Source organism: Pteropus vampyrus, unplaced genomic scaffold (assembly GCF_000151845.1).
Source record: "Pteropus vampyrus isolate Shadow unplaced genomic scaffold, Pvam_2.0 Scaffold4, whole genome shotgun sequence".
NCBI lineage: Eukaryota > Metazoa > Chordata > Mammalia > Chiroptera > Pteropodidae > Pteropus > Pteropus vampyrus.
In genome coordinates, this window is record NW_011888785.1 from 12,542,898 (window position 1) to 12,567,607 (window position 24,710).

The 24,710-nt window shown below is 39.0% G+C and overlaps 1 protein-coding gene and 1 pseudogene across 4 annotated transcripts in view; one reads left to right on the top strand and one right to left on the bottom strand.

Moving 5' to 3' along the window:
• SLC25A13 (solute carrier family 25 member 13) overlaps positions 1–24,710 on the top strand; it is a 165,075-nt gene that overhangs the window by 80,142 nt on the left and 60,223 nt on the right. For 3 of the 4 annotated variants that reach the window (XM_011363321.2, XM_023533097.1, XM_023533096.1), the window contains 6 exons: positions 12,458–12,604; positions 14,407–14,545; positions 15,361–15,454; positions 15,699–15,783; positions 20,027–20,114; positions 20,586–20,744. In XM_011363321.2, the coding sequence (XP_011361623.1) occupies positions 12,458–12,604; positions 14,407–14,545; positions 15,361–15,454; positions 15,699–15,783; positions 20,027–20,114; positions 20,586–20,744 (712 nt within the window). The remainder of the gene's footprint in view (positions 1–12,457; positions 12,605–14,406; positions 14,546–15,360; positions 15,455–15,698; positions 15,784–20,026; positions 20,115–20,585; positions 20,745–24,710) is intronic. The other variant, XM_011363329.2, reaches the window with a different exon arrangement.
• Positions 17,535–20,010, bottom strand: LOC111742513 (annotated as a pseudogene).

Consider the following 24,710-nt stretch of genomic DNA (forward strand, 5'->3'; position numbering starts at 1 on the left):
TGGAATTCAAGTTGTTGGATTTTTGCCGTTGTTTACACAAGACATTGGCACGCAGTAGGAGGTGATATTCATTTTGATGAGGAATAATTACAATAATGCTATTGAGACAAATGCCTCAAATTAACTTTATGGAACACAGCCTAATTAACTTTTAGTCTTAATGGAATGTTAGCAGTAGTAAGGCTGATGGCGTTTTCCTTTAAGCAAGTATCAATTATGCTGAATTGAGTCAGCTGTAAACCACTCACAGCGACTTCTAGGACTTCCTCAAGATATGGAAAAGCCAGAGTCATAGATGGCTCAGCAATTACTGATTACGTTTCCAGCTTCATCTTAACAGGGCACTCACTTGAATTTGACTCCATTCTATAATGGTAAATGGACTCATCCCACAATGTGCTGCGTAGGATGATTTTGATTTTTGTAGCCAAAATGCAAGTGCTTTTTACTATATTAAAATTATTTTCATGGATAATTACCCCATTTAGGGCCTTGCTTTTGTGTTCCACTCCAGGCTCATATTTAAAGGAATTAATGAATGTATTATGATAGACTTTATATTAAATGCCGGTTTTGATGTCTACCATTAGGTCATTCCCTTCGACCATCCTCATTCAAATTTTTCATTTGCTTCCTTTGAAATCTTTTCTCGATACAGGGAACTTCTTAAAGATACAAGTGAACTTAATCTCCTATGTTTCGGGCTCCTGCTTTGTCAAGCATGCACCCACCTTTCTAGAGCAGGGCTCAGAAACACAAGCACTGGTTTCCTGCCTGGTGCCAAGGTCATGAAAGCAGACACTTGGCTGCTAGAGACATGAGAGAACTGCCACTTTACGTCCTGCTACCTGTTACCTGTTGAGGAAGAGGAGCAGCCAGAGGGTTGGTTGAGAAGTGCTCGTGGTTTCAGCGAGCCTGAGCAGTCTGTAGAGACAACACTGCTCCATCCCACTGATGGTCCTAGAAGGTAGTTCAGCTTGGTTACAGCCAATGGAAAAAGCCTCACACTCGTGTGTGTTACCTGTGCTTATGTATGTACACGTGTTTGTGATTGGTGGACAATGCCATTCTCTGTAAGGTCAGATTTTTTTTTTTTCATTTAACAAATGTTTTATGCTGTCTGAGCAAGCATGAATTTGTTATAAGCCACCATGTGGTTGTGAGGACAGTGCATTCACGTGTTTGTCTGTGTACAGTCTGGACAAGCTGCCCACTTGCTGAGGTGCTGCTGGTCATGGGCTGAGCTAGTATGTTGTTTTCTGTACTTTGGTTATAAAATTCATTAAGTGGTGAATCAATTTAATATTCTTCGAGCCAAGCTTGCCTTTTTATGCTGAATGATGGTGTTAAAGCGAGTAGCAGGGACACAGCTCTTCCTTCCGGAGTCTTGTTCCTGATGGTAGGGAAGGGTCACAGCAGGGAGTGGGGCCACAGTCCTGTTACCCCACCATTCATACTATTGCATTTGTTGCTGCTAATTTTTTTATGCCCAGTTCTATCATCTCCACTTCACTACAAGAATGATGGTATGTGTGTGTGAATGTGAATACAGCTTTATATGTGGGTATGCAAGTGTATTTTAAAATATTCTGTAAACTTTTCCACATACCTCTACTCTCGGTTCCTAGGGCAAAGCTCTAATATTATGGTAGCTAGTTGAATAATGCATTTTAACATGCTGAAAATAGCATATTTAGAAAAGAATTTGGAGAAATTTTCTTATTCGGTACTTTCTGGAACTCCTGTTTATGAATGGTATTAACAGAAAACTCTGCACTGTTTGGAAGTATTTCTTATGTTGTCATTATTACCCCCCAGTTCGGCAAATGTTTGCTAAGGATGCAGGATTTGTCACAAGGCCTGATGCAGAGGGCTGAGAGGTGCAGAGGTAATAACTTTTGAGACACTTTTAATGTACAAATCTAGGGGTTGTTCCTATGTTTACCTGCCTGTGGAGCAACCACCACAGGTATAAAGTGTATACCCTTCGAGGTCGCCCTTTTGTAGCACAAACACTTGTGGCAGATGATATAAACCCCAAACCAACATTCAACGTGTGGTTAGAGCAGCCATCCAAACTCAAAGGGCCAGATACCAGCATGAGGTTGTCTAGTCGACTGCCCCAGTTTACATGCCCCAGTTTACAGATGAGGAGATTGAGGCCTTCACTTTAAAAGCTCGAAGTAGTGTCTCGTTTGTGATTTTGATTTGTATTTCCCTAATGACTAAGGATGTCAGGCATCTTTCATGTGGTTATTGGCCACTCTTGTATCTTCTTTGGAGATATGTCTGTTTGGATCCCCTGACCATTTTTTTTTATTGGGCGGACATAGTAGGCAACTGTGAGCACGGAGTGAAAGGCCTGTTAAACTTTTCTGTCAGTTTATTTTGTAGAGTCAATACTAAGAGTCATTCTCCAAAAAAAAATAAAATAAAATAAAATAAAACAAAAACGTAGTGATAGTAACAATCTTTATAATTTACAAAGTGCTTTTAAATATTTCGTTTCTGATAATAGATGCCCCAATACCCTGAGAGGTAATTATCATTATCCTCTATTATATACAAAAGAACAAACAGACTCTAGGGTAAAATTTTACATTTTCAGGTAATTTTGTGGGGAAAATGCTCATGGCTTTTGTTGGGTTCCCAAAGGAGTACTCCAAAACAGTACAGAGAAACTGTTCTAGAACTTAGCTTCTTCCATAAGATCACAGATGTGTGAAGGATTCAGAAATACAGTGCTCTTGTCACTATGCTCCACCGTTCCAAGGCTGAGAAGGGTTAGTCTCTGTTCTGGAGGGGGCTGTGCTTCTGCATGGGGTGCGCAGGCATGCGCACGGCTGGACGTTCAGCAGTCCTGACCCCGACCTGGGTATTAATTGCCAAATATGATAATAAAAAGCTCTTAGTGGTAGTGTATGTTACTGTCACTTCCATTACTTTTTGATGATGTTTAGAATCATATGTATATATTTCACACATGATTATTACAATTTAAAAATAACTTACACATAGGAATTTCTAGTAGCTTAGGTCTCAGGATAGAAGAGTCTAGGATTGCTACCAGATGCAGTGTACTTGATAATAGAAAACTATTGCTGTTATCTACCTCTCACAGAGCATTTTCTAGCTTGGAAAAGTGCTTTGACTTATAGTTGTTCTTACAGTCACCTCTGGTGTTAAGCAGTTGCTGTTGTTTCTGTATGAAGGATGAGCACACAGAAGCTTGGAAAAGTTTTCTGGATTTGTTCAAGATGAGACAGGTAGAACTGAAGTCGATTTTAATTTTCCTGAATCTTTAGCAGTATTTTTTAGATGTTTTATAACACTTTTCTGAAGTGACTTGGGCATTTCCAAGGAGTTCTGTTTCCCATTTTATGGAGCCAGGACATTTCTTCTGTTTCCAGAGGCCTTCCTCCTCTTGCTCTAGGAAGAGGACTCATCAGTAAATCAACAACTCTTTAAATTGGTGGAGAAGGCAGATTATGAAGCTGGGGTTCTGTTAGCCAAGAAACAAAATAGCTCACTTGAGAAGGAATGGCACTAAAAATTCTCTATAATGTCTTCTCAGCAAATAGCATTTAAGATTAAAGTTACCTGACCCAAAAGAGAACCCTAATCATAGAGGTGTGAATGTTTTACCATAATTTTATTCAGGTCACCCTTTTGTCAGAAGAGGATGATGAAACCCAGAGAGGTGAATCATAGTAGATAGAGCTAGGAATAGAACCTGGGGCTCAGAGCTGTGCCTGGTGTCCCAGATTAGCCATTCACATTGGTGAGGTCTCTTGTCAGATCACCTGGACCCTATGACAGCCCTGTTGGACGCCAAAGCTTATTCATGCTAATGAGGCAACGGAACAATTTTAGTTCTTTTTGTTAAAGCAAACTGACCGTTATTTTGGCTTTGGGTCAGCATGGTGTACAAATCAGCCCAAGTCTTTTCTTTGTAAAATGGACATTTTGGCTCTTCAAGTTTTGAGCCCCAGAGAGCAGAGCTCTTGAGGTCTGTTGCCCCCAGGAGTCACTGCTCCTAGTCACCATCACTTGTGCTTTGCTACTGCATTTCATGGCATCCTGGTGTAAGGCAAAACTTTAAACACAAAAGGCTGTATATAAAAAAGAAATCGTTCCCCACCACCACCAAACAAAAGAAAACGTCACCTTCAACCATGACAACATCAAATTCTGAAGCTTTGGAACTGATAGAACATTTTGGTGTTAATAACAACAGCAAAAAAACTATCACTTATGGTAGAACTTGATGAAGCCACAATTGTTTAAACAGATTAGTGGACAACTAACAAGATCCTTGCTTCAGATTAAGTAATCATTTGTGCCTTCCCATTGTCTCCCAACTTGTCATCTGTATTAATTAAAAAATCTAGACCATGGATCTTTAGTAGCCAGAGACCTTGATCATATCTGCATTTTTAACACGTGAGTGCTTTTTATGTTGGTTTTAAGTCAGACCGGATGAGAGCTGCAGTACAGCTATAGTACTGTTTCATCACCACAGCACCGTTTGACGTCCCAAAATGAAATAATGAATAAAAATAGCTAATGTTGTTTGTCCTCAGCTCTTCCAAGATACTATATTGCGTTTTGTGTCCAAATGAAAGCATTGCTAGTTACCCTCTGGCGAAGGGTAACCAGAGAGATGGTAATATCCTGGTCACTTGGAGAATTAGATGCTGGACGTTTTATTCACACTGCATTTTCTACTCTCTGGGCAAAGGAAATCAGCGTTCATTGTGCTGTTGTGTCCATGATGTTAGTCAGCTTGCTGTTTTGTTGAGCAGCCTGTCGTGCAGGCTTTTATAGTAACATCCTGGTAAAAATGAACAGCTACTTCCCACTGTGAAGTTTAACGTTACATCAGAAGGTGAAGGAAATTGAGATGGAAAAGCTCTGTACTTGCTTTCTGCCGAGGTGTTGCTGTGCCTGGTGCAACACTGCTCCTAAAGACCCTTTTAATTAAAGGGCCCCAGTGAATTGGGGATGAAATTTCACTCTGAACTCTGAAAGTCTGAATGTGGGGAGCAAAGAAAAATATTAAGAATGGGAACTACTTATTTCTCTGCCTATTCTATTTCTAGTTTAGTTTTTACTGTTTAAAAATATGTGGATCTCTATTTTAACTAGAATTTTTTTTCTTCAAATTAGCATAAAATTATGAAAATGAAGTAGATACATATATATTAAATAGTGTGCAAGTTCTGATACTTGATGTAATATAGAATTTATTTGAGATAGGGCTAAATGTGATACCATATTTTTTTAAGCACACCTTTATTCATTTTTGTTCCTTATTTTTATAATTACCTGCATTTTCCCCAGAATTCTTCTACCACCACCCCTAAAAAGAAATTCTTTTGAATCATGTTCTTCTTGATAACTCCCTGCTTTTATCAAAGTTTTAGATTTTCCTTTACATTTCAAAACTATACAAAACACAAAAATGCAAACTAGCCAGGGGTCTTTTTTGGTGTTCTTGGCTTGATAATATAAATCATCTGAATCTGCTGCTTATTTCGAGGGTCCATTTTTATGTTCTTGTTAAATTGTTCTCAGACTGAAACACAACTTGCATGTCTGAATAGAGGTGGAGAGAATTTTTGCATTCAAAATATACCCACTTGAAAATTGGAGATTATTAAGGAAATGACAGGCCCTATTAGAAGCGTAAATGTTAGCCCTAAAGTGGTGTAACCCGTACATATGTTTATTTCTGTACATCTAGCAATTTTGAAGTTCGATTTCTTTTTACCCTGCAGCAATCTGAATGGGTGTGTTGAAGTAGTTGGAAACTGTGGCAATAAAAGCCTGTTCCATTAATCATCATGCAACAGAATAGAGGGAACAGAAATAGTTCACTGGCAAATGTTAAGGAGAAATTGGACCTACTTCCATGTGCTTGAGCAGAACTGCCCAGTTATACTGCTCCTTGCTCAGGGGCTTCTGGCCGCAGGTGAAGGCTAGCCCTTTCTCTTTAGTTCTTACTGACTCCATCAGCAACGTTTAGCAAACATCTCCTGGCCTGGCACTGATCCGGGCTTCCTCTGCAGAGCTGTGCCATCTTCCCTGCTCACTAGGTTTTCCCCAAGATCTCAGGCCCTCGATTTTGTTGTCTGTACTCACTTCTTTAGGGATCAGTTCCATTTTTGTCATCTGCCTGCTCTTTGTATGTACTGTGGGATGATCTCATCTATTTCTATAACTATTACTTTTTTTCTTCCGGTTTTCGGTAGGCCTCCCCTTATAAGGAATAAGCAGTCGTGTAGTTTAGGACTGTGGCTCCGGAGCCAGTCCGCCCAGGTGCGTATCCAATTTCATCCTTAGCATCATGTGACCCTCAGTGACTCTTTACCTCATTTTTCCATGTGCAGAATGGAGGCGATGGTAGGGCCACCTTGTAAGGTTGTCGGGAGGGTTCAAAGAGATGAAGGAAACGCAACAGCTCCTGGAGCATATTTAATAACGCTAAGCGTTAGCCTTCCCCCCGCCCCACCAAAACCCTACTATCTACATCTCCCAGAATTACATTTTACCTGTACCTCTAGCTTTCCTTTGTTTATAACATAACTTTTGTTTGTAACTTAAATTCATCTCACTCCCAAATTTCTCATCATGGTCAACCACCTCATCTCTTTCCTCTCAAGTATTTTCCTTTGTGGTCAGATTCTTCTGTCTCCCCCATCAACCACGGTGAGAATTCTTTGAGATCTATCTTGCTCCATTTTTACATACAAACCATAACCAAAACTTTCCTTAAAATCTCATTTCCAGTTATTGGTCCAAATCTACCTATGATCCTCTTACTACGATTGTACCTAAGACAGCATGAGTTAGTGGTTAAAAAATCTCAGTTTGGGAATCAAGCAGTACCTTGGTGTAGATCTCAGCTCTGCCACTTCCTAGCTCTATGATTTTGGACTACTTACTTAACTTCCCTGAGCTTCAGGTGCCTCTCTATAAGATGAAAACAATATATTACTTCACAGAGTTATTATGAAGCTTAAGTGAAATACCGTCTTTGAAGTTCTTGGCATAGCCGCTGACCTAGAGTAAGTGTTTAAATGTTCAGCTGTTACCTTTATCCCTGTGCTATCAGGTCTTCATCTCCCTATCCCTGTGGCTGGTTCATAATGACTCAGCAGAACCACTGTGGCTTACTAGGTGATTTTTTGAAAGCTTCAAAGAACTTATATTGTAAAGGACTTCAGAGGTTTTTAAACCATTCACCTTGACAAAAATCAAAGCTGCCATTTATCAAGTGCCTGTCAGGCGTGACGTCTGGTTTTTACAACCCTGTGTAGCAGGTGTTGCTGGGGCTCTTAGATGCAAACAAACTGTAAGCTCTCCCAGCTAGGAGAGTCATGACTGATATTTGAACTCTACTCATTCCTCTTCCAAACTTCATATTTTTGGCATTATAACATATTGCTTCCATAACCCCCTCTATTAAAATAAGTCTCTTAACATATGTTCCTTAGCCTGTAGTTGAACAGATACTTCTGGTGACTGCGAACCTGCCGCTTGTCAGGGTAGCCCGTTTCATTGTTGAATAGTTGTACAGGTTAAATACTTCTGTATTTTGTGCTAAAACCTGATCCTTATATTTTTTCTCCTTTGATTTCTTTTTTAAGAAATACAGAGAGCCAGTCTAACTTCTTTTTTTTATACCTAATAGTCCTTTAACCTTTAAATATTTGAATGTAACTATTGCTTCTCCCATTGCTCTCCCTTCCCCTGTACAGATGATGAGTTTATCCATTTTGGTCCCTTTTGTTTTGGACATGAACACTATCTTACATATCCTCTGTTGCATGCATATGTAAGTTCTCTGTCCCAGTTTTATCCCGCTGGGTTCAGATCTAAGAATGATCAGAGTAGTCCTGACTACACGTTAGGTTTTTCTTAAATAGCTTTAGAGGTGCCAACGAAGAGCTTTGGTTTTAAGTTACTCTGCCATGAACTATTTCAAAGGCCATTCATTCTCAAAATAAGTATTGGTAGAGTACCTGTGTGTTGGCTCCCACAGGCCTCCTTACTGTGAGAAAGCGAGCCAACAGCGAGCAAGGCCAGGAGAAGACCTTTTAGTTCAGGTTTCTCTCCTCCATGGTCTCTGCTATTGTTGGAATAATCCTGGCACTCTGAGCACATAGAGGACTTTTGCCTTAATGAAAAGGTGGCATGGAATCGTATTGTTTTCTTATGAAAATAGGCAACAGAAAAATGTAGAGCACTGAGAATAATTTAAAAACGAATTGAATTTTTGTCTTTTCATAGCTATTAAGATTCCTGTGTCAGATATATTTTATAACCAAATTCCTGACAGTAGCATTTTCGAGGCTCCCCGGGAGTATAGCAAAGTATTAGGAGCATTGTCAGAGGGGCGGGTTTGAGTTCCAGCTTTGCTGCTTCCTGTCAGTGAGACCACAGTTTCCTAAACTGCTACAATGAGCTTAATAATAGTACAGTAGTCCCCTTTCATCCGCGGTTTCAATTTCTGTGGTTTCAGTTACCCACGGTCAACCACAGTTTGAAAATATTAAATGGAAAATTCCGGAAATAATTTCTAAGTTTTAAACTGTGCACCATTCTGAGTAGTGTGATGAAATCTTGTGCCATTCCTGTCTGTACCAAGTGGGATGTGAATCATCCCCTCGTCCAGCCCATTTACACTGGATACCTGCCCATTAGTCACTCAGTAGCCTTCTTGGTTATAAGATTGACTGTTGTGGTATCACAGTGGTTGTGTCCAAGTGACCCTTATTTTACCTAGTAATGGCCCCAAAGTACAAGAGTAGAGATGCTGGCAATTGGTGTGCCAAAGAGAAGCCATAAAGTGCTTCCTTAAAATGAAAATGTGAAAGTTCTCTACTTAATAAGGCGTTTTATCATCACACATCATAAGTAGAGTGAGTACAATACAAAAAGATATTTTGAGAGAGAGATACACACATACCACATTCACATAACTTTTATTACAATATATTGTGATAATTGTTCTATTTTATTATTACTCTCTTGCAGTGCCTAATTTATAAATTAAACTATCCTAGGTATGTACAGGAAAAATAGAGAGAGAGAGTTCGGTACTATCCATGGTTTCAGGCATCCACTGGGAGTCTTGGAACATATTCAATGTAGATGAGAGACTTTTGTACTAACTTTGTAGGGTTGCCGTGGGCATTAAATGAGTTGATTACTATAACGTGCTTTAGAACAGAGTGACACATAATATATGCTCACTAAATGCTATTACAATGGTGGTTGTATTAATTGAGGTAATAGTTTCATTTCTTCACCCAGAACAAGAAACAGGCACAACATAAGTGTTCTTCAGAAGGTAGCCCACATCTTTAGTAAGCTACTTTTAAGTTTGGGGAAGCACTTAGTTAAGTATTTTCACTCTATCCTATTATTTAGACAACTACGTAGATCTAGCTCCTTATTTTTCATTTTTATTTATAATGTCCCCGATCTTTAAGAGCTGTTGGAAGTTGTTCATCATTAGGGTTAAAAGCTGTTTAAGTTGTTCATCATTAGAGTCAAAAGTCCTTCTTGTTGCATGATTGAGGGATCACTGCTAATATTTACTCGTGCAAGTGTAGGCACAGAAATGTGTAGTGACCCATCATCATTACAAATGCACCCCTGTCTTGCGGTGTGAGCATCAACCCCCACTCTGGTGTCCGTTTCCCAATTTGACATTCTGGGCAGGTTAGTCTTAGTGTTCTGGCTTCCTGCTTTCTGAGGAGATAGGGTAGATGGGGAAAGCGATGCCATTTTTAGTATAATGGTTTCAGGATCCTTAAGACTCTATCTGAGTTATAAACTAGGGAAAATGGTAAATAACTCAACACACCTTCTACTATTATTGAGAGTGATCTCGGCTTAGCTAGCTTTATTTTAGCAGTAGATCTGGCAATTCAAGGGAGTTCATGTTCATTTACTTTCACCTGAATACATACTATGGTCATTCTTCATTATAGGGTATGGAACAGCTGGTTTCTGCCTTCCTCTTAAAACAGAGGCACTTGTACAGAGAACTAGAATACCTGTCACTGAAGATTATGTCTACGGTTTATTGAGTACCTACTCTATCTAAAGCATTCTGCCTACACCATAACGGATGAACAGGGCATAGTCTTTTTTCCCTGGCAAGGTAGAGAGAAAGAGAGGCATGTAAGATGGAATAAGACAAGTTTTATCATTGAAGTGTAAGCAGGGGACCAAGTGATTATTAATTTTCAGTTAGGGGGCCTAATTATATTTACCTAAGAGGTAGCATTTGAACTCAGCCTGGAGGAAGTGGTAGGATTTCAAGAGCTAGAGAAAAAGGCCATGTATAGTTTTTGCTGGATGGAGGAAAGAATGTAGACAAATGCCAGATGTGTGGAAGGGTTGGCAGGGCTGGCCATGAGGCGCTGGAGGCAAGATGGAGAGCAGCTCCTCGTAGGGTCTCGAGTGCTCTGCTTTGGAGATGGACCTTTATGATGAAAGGCTGTTGAAGGTTTCTGCAGACAGGGATTGAGGTCAGACCTGAGATGCTTAAAGGCAGCTGTTGATGTGTACAAAATGGACTGCAGAGGTGAGAGGGAGGCACCAGACTGACAGCTGGGCCCATGGTGGCCATTCAGGCATGGTCTAAGGAGGGCTGGAAACAGTGGCATCAGGAGTAAAAAGGAGAAGATCCATTTGGGTGAACTTTCAAAAGTTCTGGTTTACTCTGGGGAAAAAGAAGCTTGAAGAATTAAAACAGACAGATGCCTAGGTTGGGTGACCAGAAAAACAACATGCCAATAATGAAGCTTTGAACATAGGAGAGGGGCTAGTTTCGAGGGCTGGGTGGGGTACATATAACAGTAAGTTTAATGATATGTAATATTATGGCTTCTACACGATGCCCACGTGGATATGTTCTCTAAGCAGTTAGAAATTCTGGTCCAGCAAATGGGAGTGAGAGATTTGGATCTGGGAGTCAAGCCTTCTAAGAAGTCTTTGAGGCCCTGGATGGGGAGGTCTTGACCTGAAAGAATAGTCTAAGGACAGAGGGCTGACAGATGCCCCTAATTTAAGGCATGAATGGAAAAGGCACCAGAAGAGAGTTTCAGGAGGGACAAGCTGAATCGAAACTAGAAGAAGCTATAACTGAGAAGCTTTTGAATAGGATAAGAATTCTGATTCTTACCATCGTTTTGTCTTTTCAAATTTTTTTTGTAGACACTTTCAAACTTCACAAAAGTAGAGAGAAAAGTATAATGACCCACCATGTTCTCATTATCCAGTTTCAGTTATTATCAGTATTTTATCAGTATTTTTCACCTCCCCACCTTTCCGGGGAAAGAGAAGGGAGGTAGAATACTTTAAAGCATTACCAGACTCATGTTCATTTCTCCCATACTTCACTTTGCACTAGTTCATAAGGACAATTAGTTTTTATACAACCATAATTCATTATCTCACCAGTTTTAAAAAATTAATTCCTCTATATCATCTAATAAAGCTTCTTTTTCTTTAATTGGAAGTCCTTGAGAGCCATATCAGTGATGTTTTGTAATTCCATAGAGATTAGCTCTCAGTCTAAGGGGTCATTTGGGAAATGAATAGTGTCATGAAGAAGGTAATGAAGCGCTCTCTGCAGAAAGGATGCTTCCACGTGGTACATAATGGCTTTTGATGGGAGGCTATGTTTTATTTTGTGCATACACTTATCCCCTGGGACTAGCAACAAATCTACGATTGGGGTTCCTGTTTTTAGATCATATGGCACTCTACCCCAGTTTTGCCACCTCTGACCCACGTACCATCTAATTCCTAATTCTGGAGCAGTGGTCCTCAATTGGAACACATGGCCCTCTCTGGAGACATTTGGAGTCATGGCCTTGGGGCGAAGGGGATACTGACATCTAATGGGAAGTGAGAGAGTGGGGAATGCATGGAAGAACCCCTATAACAAAGGCTTAACCTGCCTAAAAGACCAATAGTGTCAAGAAGAATAGCGCATTCCAATTTGTGGTTACAGCACACCTTTGTATACCAGGTTGCCATTAAGAATTTTCCTCTCTTCTTTGGAGAGAGATAACATCCTTGAGAGTGTTTCTCCTTTGATCATCTGCATCACTTAAGCTGGGTTTGGCCAGATCTTTGAGCCTAGTAAACTAGGCTCATTCCAGTTTTCATTGGTGTCCTTGGACTCCAGCAGAGCATGGAAGCGATTTGGTTTTCGCAGGAGGAGATTTAAGGAATGCACTTCTTCAAGACCTGTTCACTGGTCCGAGCAAAGCTCTCTCTTTGGAAGGAGAAACTAGCTTGAGGGTTCTTTTTAACAAATAGGTGGAGTTTGTTAAACCAAGATATAATCTACATTTCTTCACCCTAATTGAAAATTGAGCGGTCATTTGTAGTAATTGAGGAACAAATTATTTACCTTCTTTATTTTTAGGAAATACAATTGGAGCATGCAAAGCAAGCCTTTGTGCAAAGGGACAATGCCAGGACTGGAAAAGTCACAGCCATTGATTTCCGAGACATCATGGTCACCATCCGCCCCCATGTCTTGACACCTTTTGTAGAAGAATGTCTAGTAGCTGTAAGTTGTAACTTTCCCTAATGAAGTAGGTTATTGTACCTGGCATGAGCTCAGTTAATAAGGTATTGTAAGAATAATTCTTGCATATTATGTAGAGATTGTTCTGTTTAAAACACTGACATTTTTAATGTGATCACATACATTACCAAACTTACAGACACAGTATATTTTGGCTAGTCTTAGTGGATAGGTTTATTTGCTATCTGGATAATATGGAATATCTTAAAGAAATGTATTAGCTTTTTTTTTTTAAAGGAAAAACAAATTTGTGATCATGTATTAATTTTGCTTTATATTTTGAAGTATGCCAAATGCTAATCTTTGCTTTTATCTGTTTTTCAAGGTGATAAATTTTTTAAAAAATAGTACATACAGATATAGTTGAAAGGTCAACAAAACAGAAATTCTAAACCCTGGATTTACTTGTTGATTCAACATGTGTGCTGAAGTGGCAGTGGTACACGTGATGGGCAGAGTCCTCTGTCCTATGTCATGGAGCTTCCATCCCAGTGGATGTCCAGCCACTCCTTGCCTCCTGAGGGTATCCTAGAACATTCTGTGGTGGTGGTTCCCAAGCTTTGATCATGGAGCTTAAGAATCACTGGGGATAATTATAAAAAACACAGGTTCTAAGGTTCCTTCCAGGCCTACCGATTCACCATCTACAGGTGTTCAGGCCCTAGGATATAATTTCTGAAGCTTCCTAGATAATTCTGATGATCACTCAGATTTGGGAACCATTATGCAGTGGTAACTAGCCTTTTGTCCATCCCAGGGAGAAGATTTTTTGAGTGTTTTCACCATCATCTGGGTTTCTCACTATGCTTACCATAGGCAGGAGCTTAGGCTAGGTTTTCATTTTTTTCCTTTTTTTTTTCCTGGTGCCTCTTTTTGGAAATGTGGCATTCTGACAAGGCCTTTCCATTCTGGCACTGTGTTAATCTAGCTCCTTTCCTTGGCCCCCCCCCCACTCCCCCTTCCCTACTCCATTCTAACCTCTCATGTCAGCTATTCTAAATGATTACTAAGTGAAGATTTATGTGGTTGTTACTTTATAAAGAAGTGCTTTCCTAATAAAAACATTTTGCCTTGTTAGGGAAGGATAGAATTTGAAACCCTAAACTGAAGTTCCATTCATAATGGACATGCTGTCTACTTCCCTTGTCCCCTGTGAAGAAATTACAAATTTCGACTATCAGAATTCTGACCAGTCTTCACCCCCATCAAAGCATATGACATCTCATAATTTTACCATAATATGCTTGTTTGCTAGAAAAATCTCACCAATGTAAAGTCTGTACTTAAATGATTATTTATTGCTAGTTATAAGTAGCATGACAAATCATGACATTAATGCTAGATTGACCGCTTTTTATAGAATGTTTGTGTTTGTATAATATAGTTTTGCATGTATAAGCACACACATGTGTGTAATATAGTTTTGCATGTCTAAGCCTTTAAGAATTGCTCATTAGATGATATAAACAAACTTATAAAACATTTCCAGTGGAAATTTGAACTCTGTAAATTACTACTGGTCCTGTTGTTATAACCCTACACATGCATTTATTTAGTTTTCTAGGGTTCTGTGTGTAGAGTACAAGTTCTGGTCATGATTACTTGCAGTTACTTCCAAAAATCATATATAGCTTTTTTTAATGTGAAAGAAAAACACTTATGGCTATTTCTTCTTATACATGCATTCCTGGTTACTTCCAAAACTAGCATTTAATATATGTACTTCTTCATTCTTTAAATCCTTTGTTTTTATTTTCTCTTCTCTTATTTTCAACTTATTTGAGGCTGCTGGAGGTGCCACATCCCATCAAGTTAGTTTCTCCTATTTTAATGGATTTAATTCACTCCTTAACAACATGGAACTCATTAGAAAGATCTACAGCACTCTGGCAGGCAACAAGAAAGATGTAGAGGTGACTAAAGGTGAGTGGGAATAAATCTGAATTTTTACCTGCAAATATCTTGGTATATTATCATTAGGATGAAGACTAAAACCCAAGAGGTCATAGTGTAGATTTTTCTATTCCATTGACACCTATTAACTCTATGGTATATGTGTGTTCTCCATCGTTTAATCAGACAAAAGCAAACAAAACAAAAACAATCTTCAGCAAGTTTTTTATAAACCAAGTTTTTTATAAACAAAAACAATCTTTAGCAAGTTTTTTATAAACCAAAGATAGTCTTTCGGTGACGGAACCATCTAAAGTTTCTTAAATGTTTTCAAATCTTGCTAGAACCTGAGCAAAATTAGCAGCCTCGTAAGTCACCTTCAGAAGTGCATGAGGAATTCCATAAAGTTATACTGATGACAATGTAGGTTGATCTATAGTCTAGGAACAAGATATTAGCATTTTAATGGGATTTTTTTTAAAAAAAAAACAGAAAATTCCCTTAGGAATTCCACAGCTTCGTTAATGTAACCTCCTGGGACCTGTGCATATTTCATATCTGCTTCCTAGCTTTCCCTGACCTGTAATTTGAATAACATTCCATGTCATTTATCAAAGCCTTCAGATGACACCAAGCTTTTAAAGTCAAATGTTAGAGAGACTCATCTGCACACTCTTTCCAGAAGACGTGCAAAAGCTCTTACTCTATTTGGATTGACTTGAATTCTACGACTGATAATAATTAAATTGTATGATGTTCACTCATTCCAGTGCCTTGAGTTAATGCTGCATTTAGTGACTATTCCCTTTTCGAATCTTTCCCCTTTTAACTCTTTTTCCATACAGAGGAGTTTGTTCTGGCAGCTCAGAAATTTGGTCAGGTTACACCCATGGAAGTTGACATCTTGTTTCAGTTAGCAGATTTATATGAGCCACGGGGGTAAGTTGGCCTTTTTCTTTTTTTTTAATTAGCTTAATAAAAGGAGGTTAGGAGGTGGGGGTAGGAGGAGGGCAGTGAACTGGGAGAAAAAAAAAAGCCAAATGAAAGATGACTCTGAAATATGGGAAATAAGGGATTGTTTTAAAATGCCATAATGTAAATTTTAATAAACTTGTATTTTGTTGTTGCTTATGCTTGTTTGTTTTTGTTGTTGTTGTTGTTGTTTTTCCTTCCTTCCTTCCAGACGTATGACCTTAGCAGACATTGAACGAATTGCTCCTCTGGAAGAGGAAACTCTGCCCTTCAACTTGGCTGAGGCCCAGAGGCAGGTGGGCAGAAAAAGCAAACTTGCTTCCTGCTGTTTCTTTAGTTGGGGAACCCCCAAATCTTTTTCACTTGCAGTTGCCTTTCTGGCACTGGTATCTGACCTACCGTTTTTCCATTTTGCATCAAAAATCTAGACAATTTCAAAAGGCTAAAAAGAAATGGCTTAGAGATGTTCTGATTAACGGATAGCTAACATTTTTGCTTGTTCTGGATGAGGTGACGTCCTAACCTCATTGGAAGCCTAGCCCTCCAAAAATAGGCAAAAGATCCCTTCTTTTTCCCTAAATCTGAGCTGAGAGTTGCAGGGCAGGAGTTCTCTTTCGGTGTCGCTGTCCCAGCAAAGTGGCACATTGCTAAATGAAAGCCGTCTCTTTTCCGCAAGGAGGTACTTTGTCAGCTCCTCGTCTCACTGCCATGCCTTCCGTTTTTCTGAATATCAAAATGAGATAATTTTGTTTAGTCTGGAGTCATAGTTTGAAGGTTTTTAGATCTATTTTCTCTGTGAAAGGATTCATAAGTTATGTGGAAACAATTTGAGGAATGCTAAATTTTATTTTATGGTTAACAGAAGCCAATCTCTCGCAGTTGTGGCAGTCAGAAACTTAAGACATGGGACCTCCTCGTTTTAACTCTCGCTCAACTTTCTATAGATCAGGATGAGAATCAAAGCCTTTGTAGCACAGGCTGTCCTCACGTGATGTTTGTAAAATAAATCCACTCACAGATGAGCGTCGTTTTAGAAAAATACCTCCTTTAAGGCACAGTCATCTCTGAATCCTGTGAGACTTAACAGTTTCTGGCTTGGAGCTCTGGGTCTGAACAGAGACGCCAGTTTGACCACAATGGGTTGATGCGGGCTACATTTTTAGGACTGGCAGGCCTCGAGCCAGGACCCCCTCCTTCCAGCTCCTCCCCACCCAAATGCAGCGGCGAGTTTTGTGTGCAGCGTGTAACTCAAAGTGGTGGGTGTGTGCTCAGTAAATCCTAAACCAGGCACCTCTGGAAGACCAGCTGGCCGTCGTTAAAAGAGGAAGCCGATTTCCGCGAGAGCAGGAGAGAGCTGTATAATCACGTGCAGAGGTGGAAGCAGCGTCGCTCCACCCTCCCTTTGATTTTAAAACACTGCTTACAAGTATCTCTGTGCTACTAGTTGTTATAGAAATTGGGGGGCTAAAAAAAGCAAGGATTTTTTTTTTTTTCCAGATTTCCCCCCCCTCCCCAATTTGATAGTGGTATCCCACGATTTTTCCTTTATGCCCTCTGAAGCTTTTGAAAGTTTGTGATGGGTGCTTGGTGACACTGGCCATGAAAGGGTTAGAGGAGATTGATGAAATTTACAGTGGGAAATGATTGGCTGCCTCTTAAAGCTTTAGAGCAATTCACAGTGCCCTTACCCGGAATATTCTTTACTTTGTGAACCCCAATGGGCCAGACAACATAGAAAGACTCAAGCAATGGAGGTGAATCCACCTGGTAGGCTCAGTGCTGACATTTATCCTCGACAAAATAGTATAGGAGTGGGAATCATTCTTGTCTCTTCGTGAGCATGCTACATTTCTAGCTTCAGAAAAGTTAAATAAAAGTCTGGGGTTTCATTTATTTCGTCTTTTAAATGATGAGTTAGTGATAGTGGTAGCCACCCTCCCCTCATTATTTTCAAAGTATTTTCACTTGTGATTTTATGTCAGAACCTTTCTAAGTATTGCATATTTTTTGTCTTTTTAAAATTATAGGTGACATACAGTATCATATTAGTTTCAGGTGTACAATGTAGCGACTTTGCATTTATGTGTCTTACAGAATGCTCACCACAGGAAGTCTAGAAACCATCCACTGCCCTGTAGTTATTACACTGTTTTGGACCATATTCCCCCTCACCTTTTTCACCCATCTCTCCACCCATCCCAAACTCCCCACCCTTGGCAATCATCATCAGTTTGTTCTTTGTTTCTATGAGACTTTTTGTTTTGTTTGTTCATCTGTGTTGCATATCTATATTCATATAAATAAAACAGTGCCTTTCTCGTGGATATATCTGGCAAAATGAAGTTACTATTGATGTCCATCGATATAGGAATGGAATTGGAAACACCCCATGCAATTTGCAGAAGAAATGTTTTACATTCTTAAAGATGTGTATTTCTGTGTAAAGCTATTTTCAGTGAAATGACTTGAAAGGAGATTCCAAATTATCTCATTGTATTAACAATTGTATTACATTGACAACAGCTAAAATTCAGTGGGTTGTTAGCTGGGGTTGGTAATTATTTTCATTGTTCATTGATTTTAATTATTACAGCTTTTGAAAAAGCAAATTTTGTTGAATGTTTTTATTCATTCAACAGGTATTTATTAAGCTTCATGCCACCCTCATTTGACAACTCTATATAGACATAAAATTACAATTTTATTCATGTAGATAGAGAAATGCAACCAATGACTGGCCCAAAATATGACTTTAGAAAAGATGGACCAAAAAAGAGGAAAAAGTAACAATAATATAACTACCTAGTTGTAGCCACTGTAAACATTTTTAATATCTCTTGATGGTAGGGTAGCCAAATGTTAGTATTATTTTTATATGCATATATATACCCACAAATAGTTTTAATAAAAATAACATTGCACAGTCTTCAACATTGTTTTTTAAAGATTGTGAAAGATTTCAAATATTTTAAAAGGTAAAGAGAATCATATTACAAATACCTATGTACCCACCATATTTTTAACCTGTTTTCACTTATACTATATGAACATTTTTAATAACAAATATTATTTTGCTATATCATTTTTGTGACATACTATTTAGTTTTAAGGCTATAGCATTATGTTTAACCAGTCCTCTATTATTGGACATTTAGGTTACTGTCAGAGTTTTTGCTGTTATAAAATAGTACTCCTTTTCTTGTTTGTTTGTTTAGCATTTATTTCATAATCATAAACTTAACTCTGCAACTCAGCTGGATTTGGAGGGACAAGGAAAACCCGGAACCCAAAGAACCCAGCAAGAGCAGAGATTATAGGGTGTTCGAGCAGCTGGGATGAGGGGTGCTCTCATGAGCTGCAGAAGGAATGGTCTGATGGTTAAAATAAAACAAGTCAAACTTATTAGCGTTGTCCACAGTTAACAATGGTGATCTTCTTGCTGGTCTTCATCATTCCTGGACCCAAAGTGCTCCAGGGCCTCCACAGTATTCATGCCTCTTCGCCTTGCCAAAGACCACATGCTTCCCATCCACCCATTCAGTCTTGGCAGGGCAGATGAAAAACTGGAAACCGTTTGTGTTGGGTCCAGCATTTGCCATGGACAAGATGCCAGGACCTGTATGCTTCAGGATGAAATTCTCATCATCAAATTTTTCCCCATAGATAGACTTGCCACCAGTGCCATTATGCCTTGTGAAGTCACCACCCCGGCATATAAATCCCAAAATAATTCTGTGAAAGCAGGAACCTTTATAACCAAATCCTTTCCCTTCAGTTCTCAGAGCACAAAATTATTCTGCTGTCTTTTGAACTTCGTCTGCAAACAGCCCGAAGGAGACACGTCCCAAGGGTTCACCATCAACCGTGATGTCAAAGAACACGGTTGAGTTGACCATTGCTGGGAGCGAATGGCTCTGGGACAGCAGAGTCTGCAAGGCCAAACAGTACTACTTTTTAACATTCTTGTAGCTTGATCCTTTTTACATACACAATTATTTTTAACCTAACTCTTTATAGGTAAAACTATAAGGTCAGAAGTTACATACATTTTAAGGGTTCAGGTATTTATCACTAAGTTTCCTATTAGTTTATACTTGATTAAACACCTGATTTGAGAAGCCCTGTTTTCATCAACTCTTGCCAGGCTGGATATTGTCATTAAAAAAACAAACACACAAACAAATAAAAACAAGCCCAAAACCTACCAATATTCTTGATGAAGAATGATATCCCATTAATATTTTAAAATCTGTATCTTTTTGATCAGCAATGAGAATTGAACATTTGAAAATAGGTTCATAACAGTTTTTGGTACATAATGGCTTTCATTGTGTTCAAATTTGATTTTAAACATTAATAGCAATAATAACTTTTTATTAATAAAAACTTACTGTCTCTAACGCTATCTTCCCCTTGGACATTTTAGTTGTATCATGAATTTAGAAACCAGCGGATAATTTTTAAAATAATATGTGCTCATTTTTGTTCTGTCTTTTTTATCTCCCATCTTTCTGCTCTCCAAAATATGTGCATACAAAGAAGAAGGCCTCAGTCGATTCATCTCGACCAGTTCTCCTACAGGTTGCAGAGTCAGCCTACAGATTTGGTCTGGGTTCCATTGCTGGAGGTAAGTCATGGATGAGTGCAAAGTTTTCATTTTTCTTATTTTTTTCTCTGATTTTCCATCTTATTGGAAATATTAAAGGACAAAGCCTTCTCTAGTCTCTCCGTAAGCCAGTTATTGTCTGTACCTATGAGATGGAAGAAGAGCAAAGGGGACTTCTTTCCCATACCTGCACAAGATCAGTGTTTTTTAAGTGGCTCTTTTCTCTTATTTATCTGCAAATAGGCTTTCTGAAGACAGGTTAATAATGAGGTTAGGATGTAGTGATGTACTTTTTTTTTTAAGTGTCTAAGGCATCCTTTAACAGGAGACACTTGAATAAAAAGCCACAGTTGTTTATTAAGTTAGTATAGTTTTAAAATCTGTACATTCAAAATTTGTTTTTTCCTTTTACCAGCCTTCTCCTTGACTTTAACTCTCTTTCCTTTGACAGACCTTAATTCTTTCTGAAATGTTGATGTTATTTAATTTTAGCTGTGGGAGCCACTGCTGTGTATCCTATTGATCTTGTAAAAACTCGAATGCAGAACCAACGATCAACTGGCTCTTTTGTGGGAGAACTTATGTATAAAAACAGCTTTGACTGTTTTAAGAAAGTGCTACGCTATGAAGGCTTCTTTGGACTGTACAGAGGTTAGTGCCATGTGCTAAATTCCTGTAAGATGAAATAATAGAGATTTAGTTTTCCATCTAAGTGCCTGAAATGTATTAGAGAGACTGCGTGAAAATGTAAATACAGTGGATTCACAATTATCCATGCTAATGGGAGTAGGCTGCAGGCATCTAGGGTATGGCTAATCAAAACAGCCCATAATCTGAAAGCCATTTATATTGCTGTGAAGCATGTTTTATTTCTTAAAATAATTATGTTTATGAACATCTTCACTGCGTTTTCAAAAGTATCCTATTGTTTGTGTCTTAAAATAACTCCATTCACAAGCTAATAGGGACAGGCGTCCTAGGGACAGGACAGAGCCTACTGGGATTAGTGATTCCTCTTGAATATACCATAAGAAAGTCTATCGAGTGAATAACCAAGGGTTCCGTGGAGCCCTCCTTTACTGCTTCTTTCTGCATTGAAGTTGCTCCTTCTCTGCATTGAAGTTGCTCCTTCTCTGACTCTGCACCCCATGGAGTTGATTCACATATCACTCTAGCCAGGTAGGCCTTCTGGACCAGCTGCTCCTTTAATCATCTCAGGTCCATTCATCAAGCAAGGTCAACAGTAGCAAAGAGTATGTCGTTACTGATAGAAGAACACAGAGGCTCCGACTACTTTCTGTCAGCATTGGCCTAAAGAGACCTGACTTTCCTTCCCAGCCTCTCTCTTTGTGATTGCCTTCTACAAAGAGAAAAGCAAGTGTATTTGCATCACCTAAAATACAGCATTGCAAGGCAGTTCAAGCTGAGCCCTTTGCCAGTTGGCAACTACAAAGCTAGAGGGGTCTTCCCTCCTTTCTCCTACCTGTTCTTGCTCTAGAAGAACAAGAATAGTCTTTAGTCCTCTGCAGAGACAGACTTTAAAGCACACGGCCGGTGAACCTGTGCCTCTAGGCCTCTTCTGCCATCTGGTGATTCCAGTCTTCATCTTAAGCACCGAAGTTAAAGGGGGTGGGGGTGGGGGAACCTTTTGAAACCTCTCACCTTAGAAACTAGGTTTCAAACTCCAGAGAAGTTCCACTTTGCAGGTCCTATTGTGTAATAGATAACCGCCATCAAAGGCCTTTTGATCTTTTCTCTGCCCCCTTTCCCTCACCCCCTGCCTCTTCTGACAATTGGGAAGGTCTTTGACCCCAGGTGATTGATGATGACCCTTACAGGGTCACTGCCTTCCATTTGAAATACTTTTCCCTCCTGGTGACAGTAAACCTGGCAAATGAAATGTCTCCCAAGTAGTACAAGGTTAATGTCACAGTTCCTCCTTCGCAGTGATTCAGATAAAGGCAACCACCTTACCTGTTCACCTGGGTTGTTTACTTCAGGGAGAGCTTGCGCAAGTCAGACAGATGTCTGAGCCTCACTTGGTGTTGCTTCACAAACTGCTTTCTACTTTCATGGGCTTTCCTTGGTCTTGGATTAAATGACAAGGGTGCTTTTAGAATAGTGAGAAATACTTTTTGTCCTGCTAAGTGTCTTTTAATGTGCTGTGTTGATCTGGTTTGCTTTTAAATTTGAATCCTTTCTCTTTCCTCTTTGACCACACCTGTCAGGTCTTGATTTTTGGTTGCATCTGGCTTTCTTTCCTCGACCTGTTTTTTTTTTTGACCCCATGGACAGAGCAGCCTAAAGTGTATCTGAGGTCTGAGTGCTGAGCTAATATGGGCCATCCCACAAACCGCTTGCTGTTGCAGTTATTACGTCTGTGAGCCTGGAGTGACTGGTTTTAACTCCTCAGGGAAGCGGGAGTGAGCAGCCTATTAGACAGAGATGGAGGCTCACTTTAAGCACCAAAGAGGCAGCTCCTCATCCTTTCTCTGGTTTAGAAATAGCCATTTATCTAACCTGTTTTGGTGCCTGAACCCTAAGGGGTTCTCTGTCAGAGGATGATAAGTAGAGTGTGAATAGAAGAAGATTAGTTCTGGGAGTCACCTATGTTCCTTTTGCCCCGATTTCTGAAAAAGTAGACGATTTTAAAACAAATGGTTTACTGTAAAATTTTGTTTAGCTCTGTTCTATAATTTAGATCTTGAGAGAAAAGAGGTGATTGCCAATTTAGTTTTAAAAAGTGATTTACAATCTTGCTTCATAAATGACTTATTCCTAATCTTGATTGGTTGGAGATCAGTTCCCGTTAGCACCCTTACATGTAATCATAAATTTTTAATTGTGTGTAACTACGTATTTGTAAATGCTTATCATTGGGCAAGAGTGAGATCAGATGAAAATGGAAACTGTCATTTCTGGCAAGAAATTACAATGGAAAGAAAAAGACCTGAAGTATTTTTGAGACTCAATATTCTAACCTTTGGGTATAGAGTCAAGATATAAAACACTGGACGCGTGATTCTTTGACTATAAATTTCTCATTAAATATAATTTTATTCTTCAAAAATTTTATTATTTCCAGGGAAAACTGTTAAGTTTAAATTTTGAGAGTTTAGAACTGCTGCTGTTAACGCTTCACCTAGCAATATTTAAGAAGGTGTCAGAGTACATCTCTAATTTATAAACATGTTTTGAAATACCGAGCATATTTTTTCCTATTCTGGAATTTTGCTTAATATGTTTTTTTCTGCATCAAGACTTATATAATTGCTAATAGTTCCTGAATAGTATAATTTGGGAATGTTGCATAAGTAAGATATCTTCCCTATTTTAAAATGATCTTTATATTTTGGGGAAAATAATTTGGAATTGGCCTTGAGTGGTGATTGCACCATGTATCCTTATTATAAGGTTGATAAGCATCCTTCTCCCTTTTTCGTTCTTCTAAAGAGAATACAGATCTCCACAGGGAAATGGTTTTTGTATTTAGAAGCAAGTTCTCATGGAACTATGAGAATGAAGGTTATTTTTAAAGAACTCTTTCAGCACTCCAGCACAAGTTGTTTTTCAGTTTCCTTTCTGTGGCAGTGGCCTGCATCCACACACAGTCTTGGCAGTTATACAGGCGTAATCTGGGAGCACATTCGAATCCTGCCCATAGTCCAGAGGAGATGGATAACCCAGCTGTGGGATTGTTAGCGATGGTCCTTAGTGGACCTCGCATCCTGTGCTGCAGAGTACCACATGTAATTTTAGTAGCGTGGGTTGGTTAGGTCTTATTCTTCCTATCACTGTGTTTCTTGGTCTTTGGGAGTCTCTTATTTGGAAGGGTAAGTTTTGGTTGTTAGAAAAGATCCTTTTAGAAATCCTATGAGACAGATTCTGCAAACCTTCTCTATAGTACAGACTAATTTCTTTACAAGAAAGTGATTGATTTTCCTAGGTTTTTTTATATTTTTGAAAATCAGGCCCCGAGGCTATGTCTATTTGTATTAAGGGAAATAACACCTGAGATAATCCAGACCTCTCTGAAGTCAATTGTAAGTCTTCCTCTGTATCCTCCCCAGTCTTCAGGTTGATTTAATGCATGCAGGTGTCTAAAATCCTTAATGAATTACCTGACAGCTCATTTGGTTTGAATGACCGCATAACCAGATGAGTCAGTCAGTTATTGGTCTGCTCTAGACTTGGCATATTAAAGAAAAACAATCGGGTAATCATCCATAATTAATGTTTTTAATGTTTCAGAATAACTAATTTCTGCCTCTAAGCTTTGCTACGCTCTCCTCCCTTACATGCTTCAAGTAATGAGATGAGTAGCTTTAGAATTTGGAAAATGTTTTGGGGAGAACCTTGGTGAGAAAGATGGATTCAAGAGAAATCAGGATCTATGAAAAATACTTCTTAAAGGAAGATTTTGGTTTTTGTTTCTGTTGGAGGGAAAAGCCATAAAGAAAATCTGCCAGAAAAGAAATTAGATCATTTTCTGAGTTAAACTTAAGGTAGAGCACTTTTTCTTTAAGGTAGTCAGCAAAAAAAAAAAAAAAAGTTTTATTAATAAGCCCATTGATCCAGGCTTGCAAAGTTTTAAATATGTCTATTTCACGATGTCTG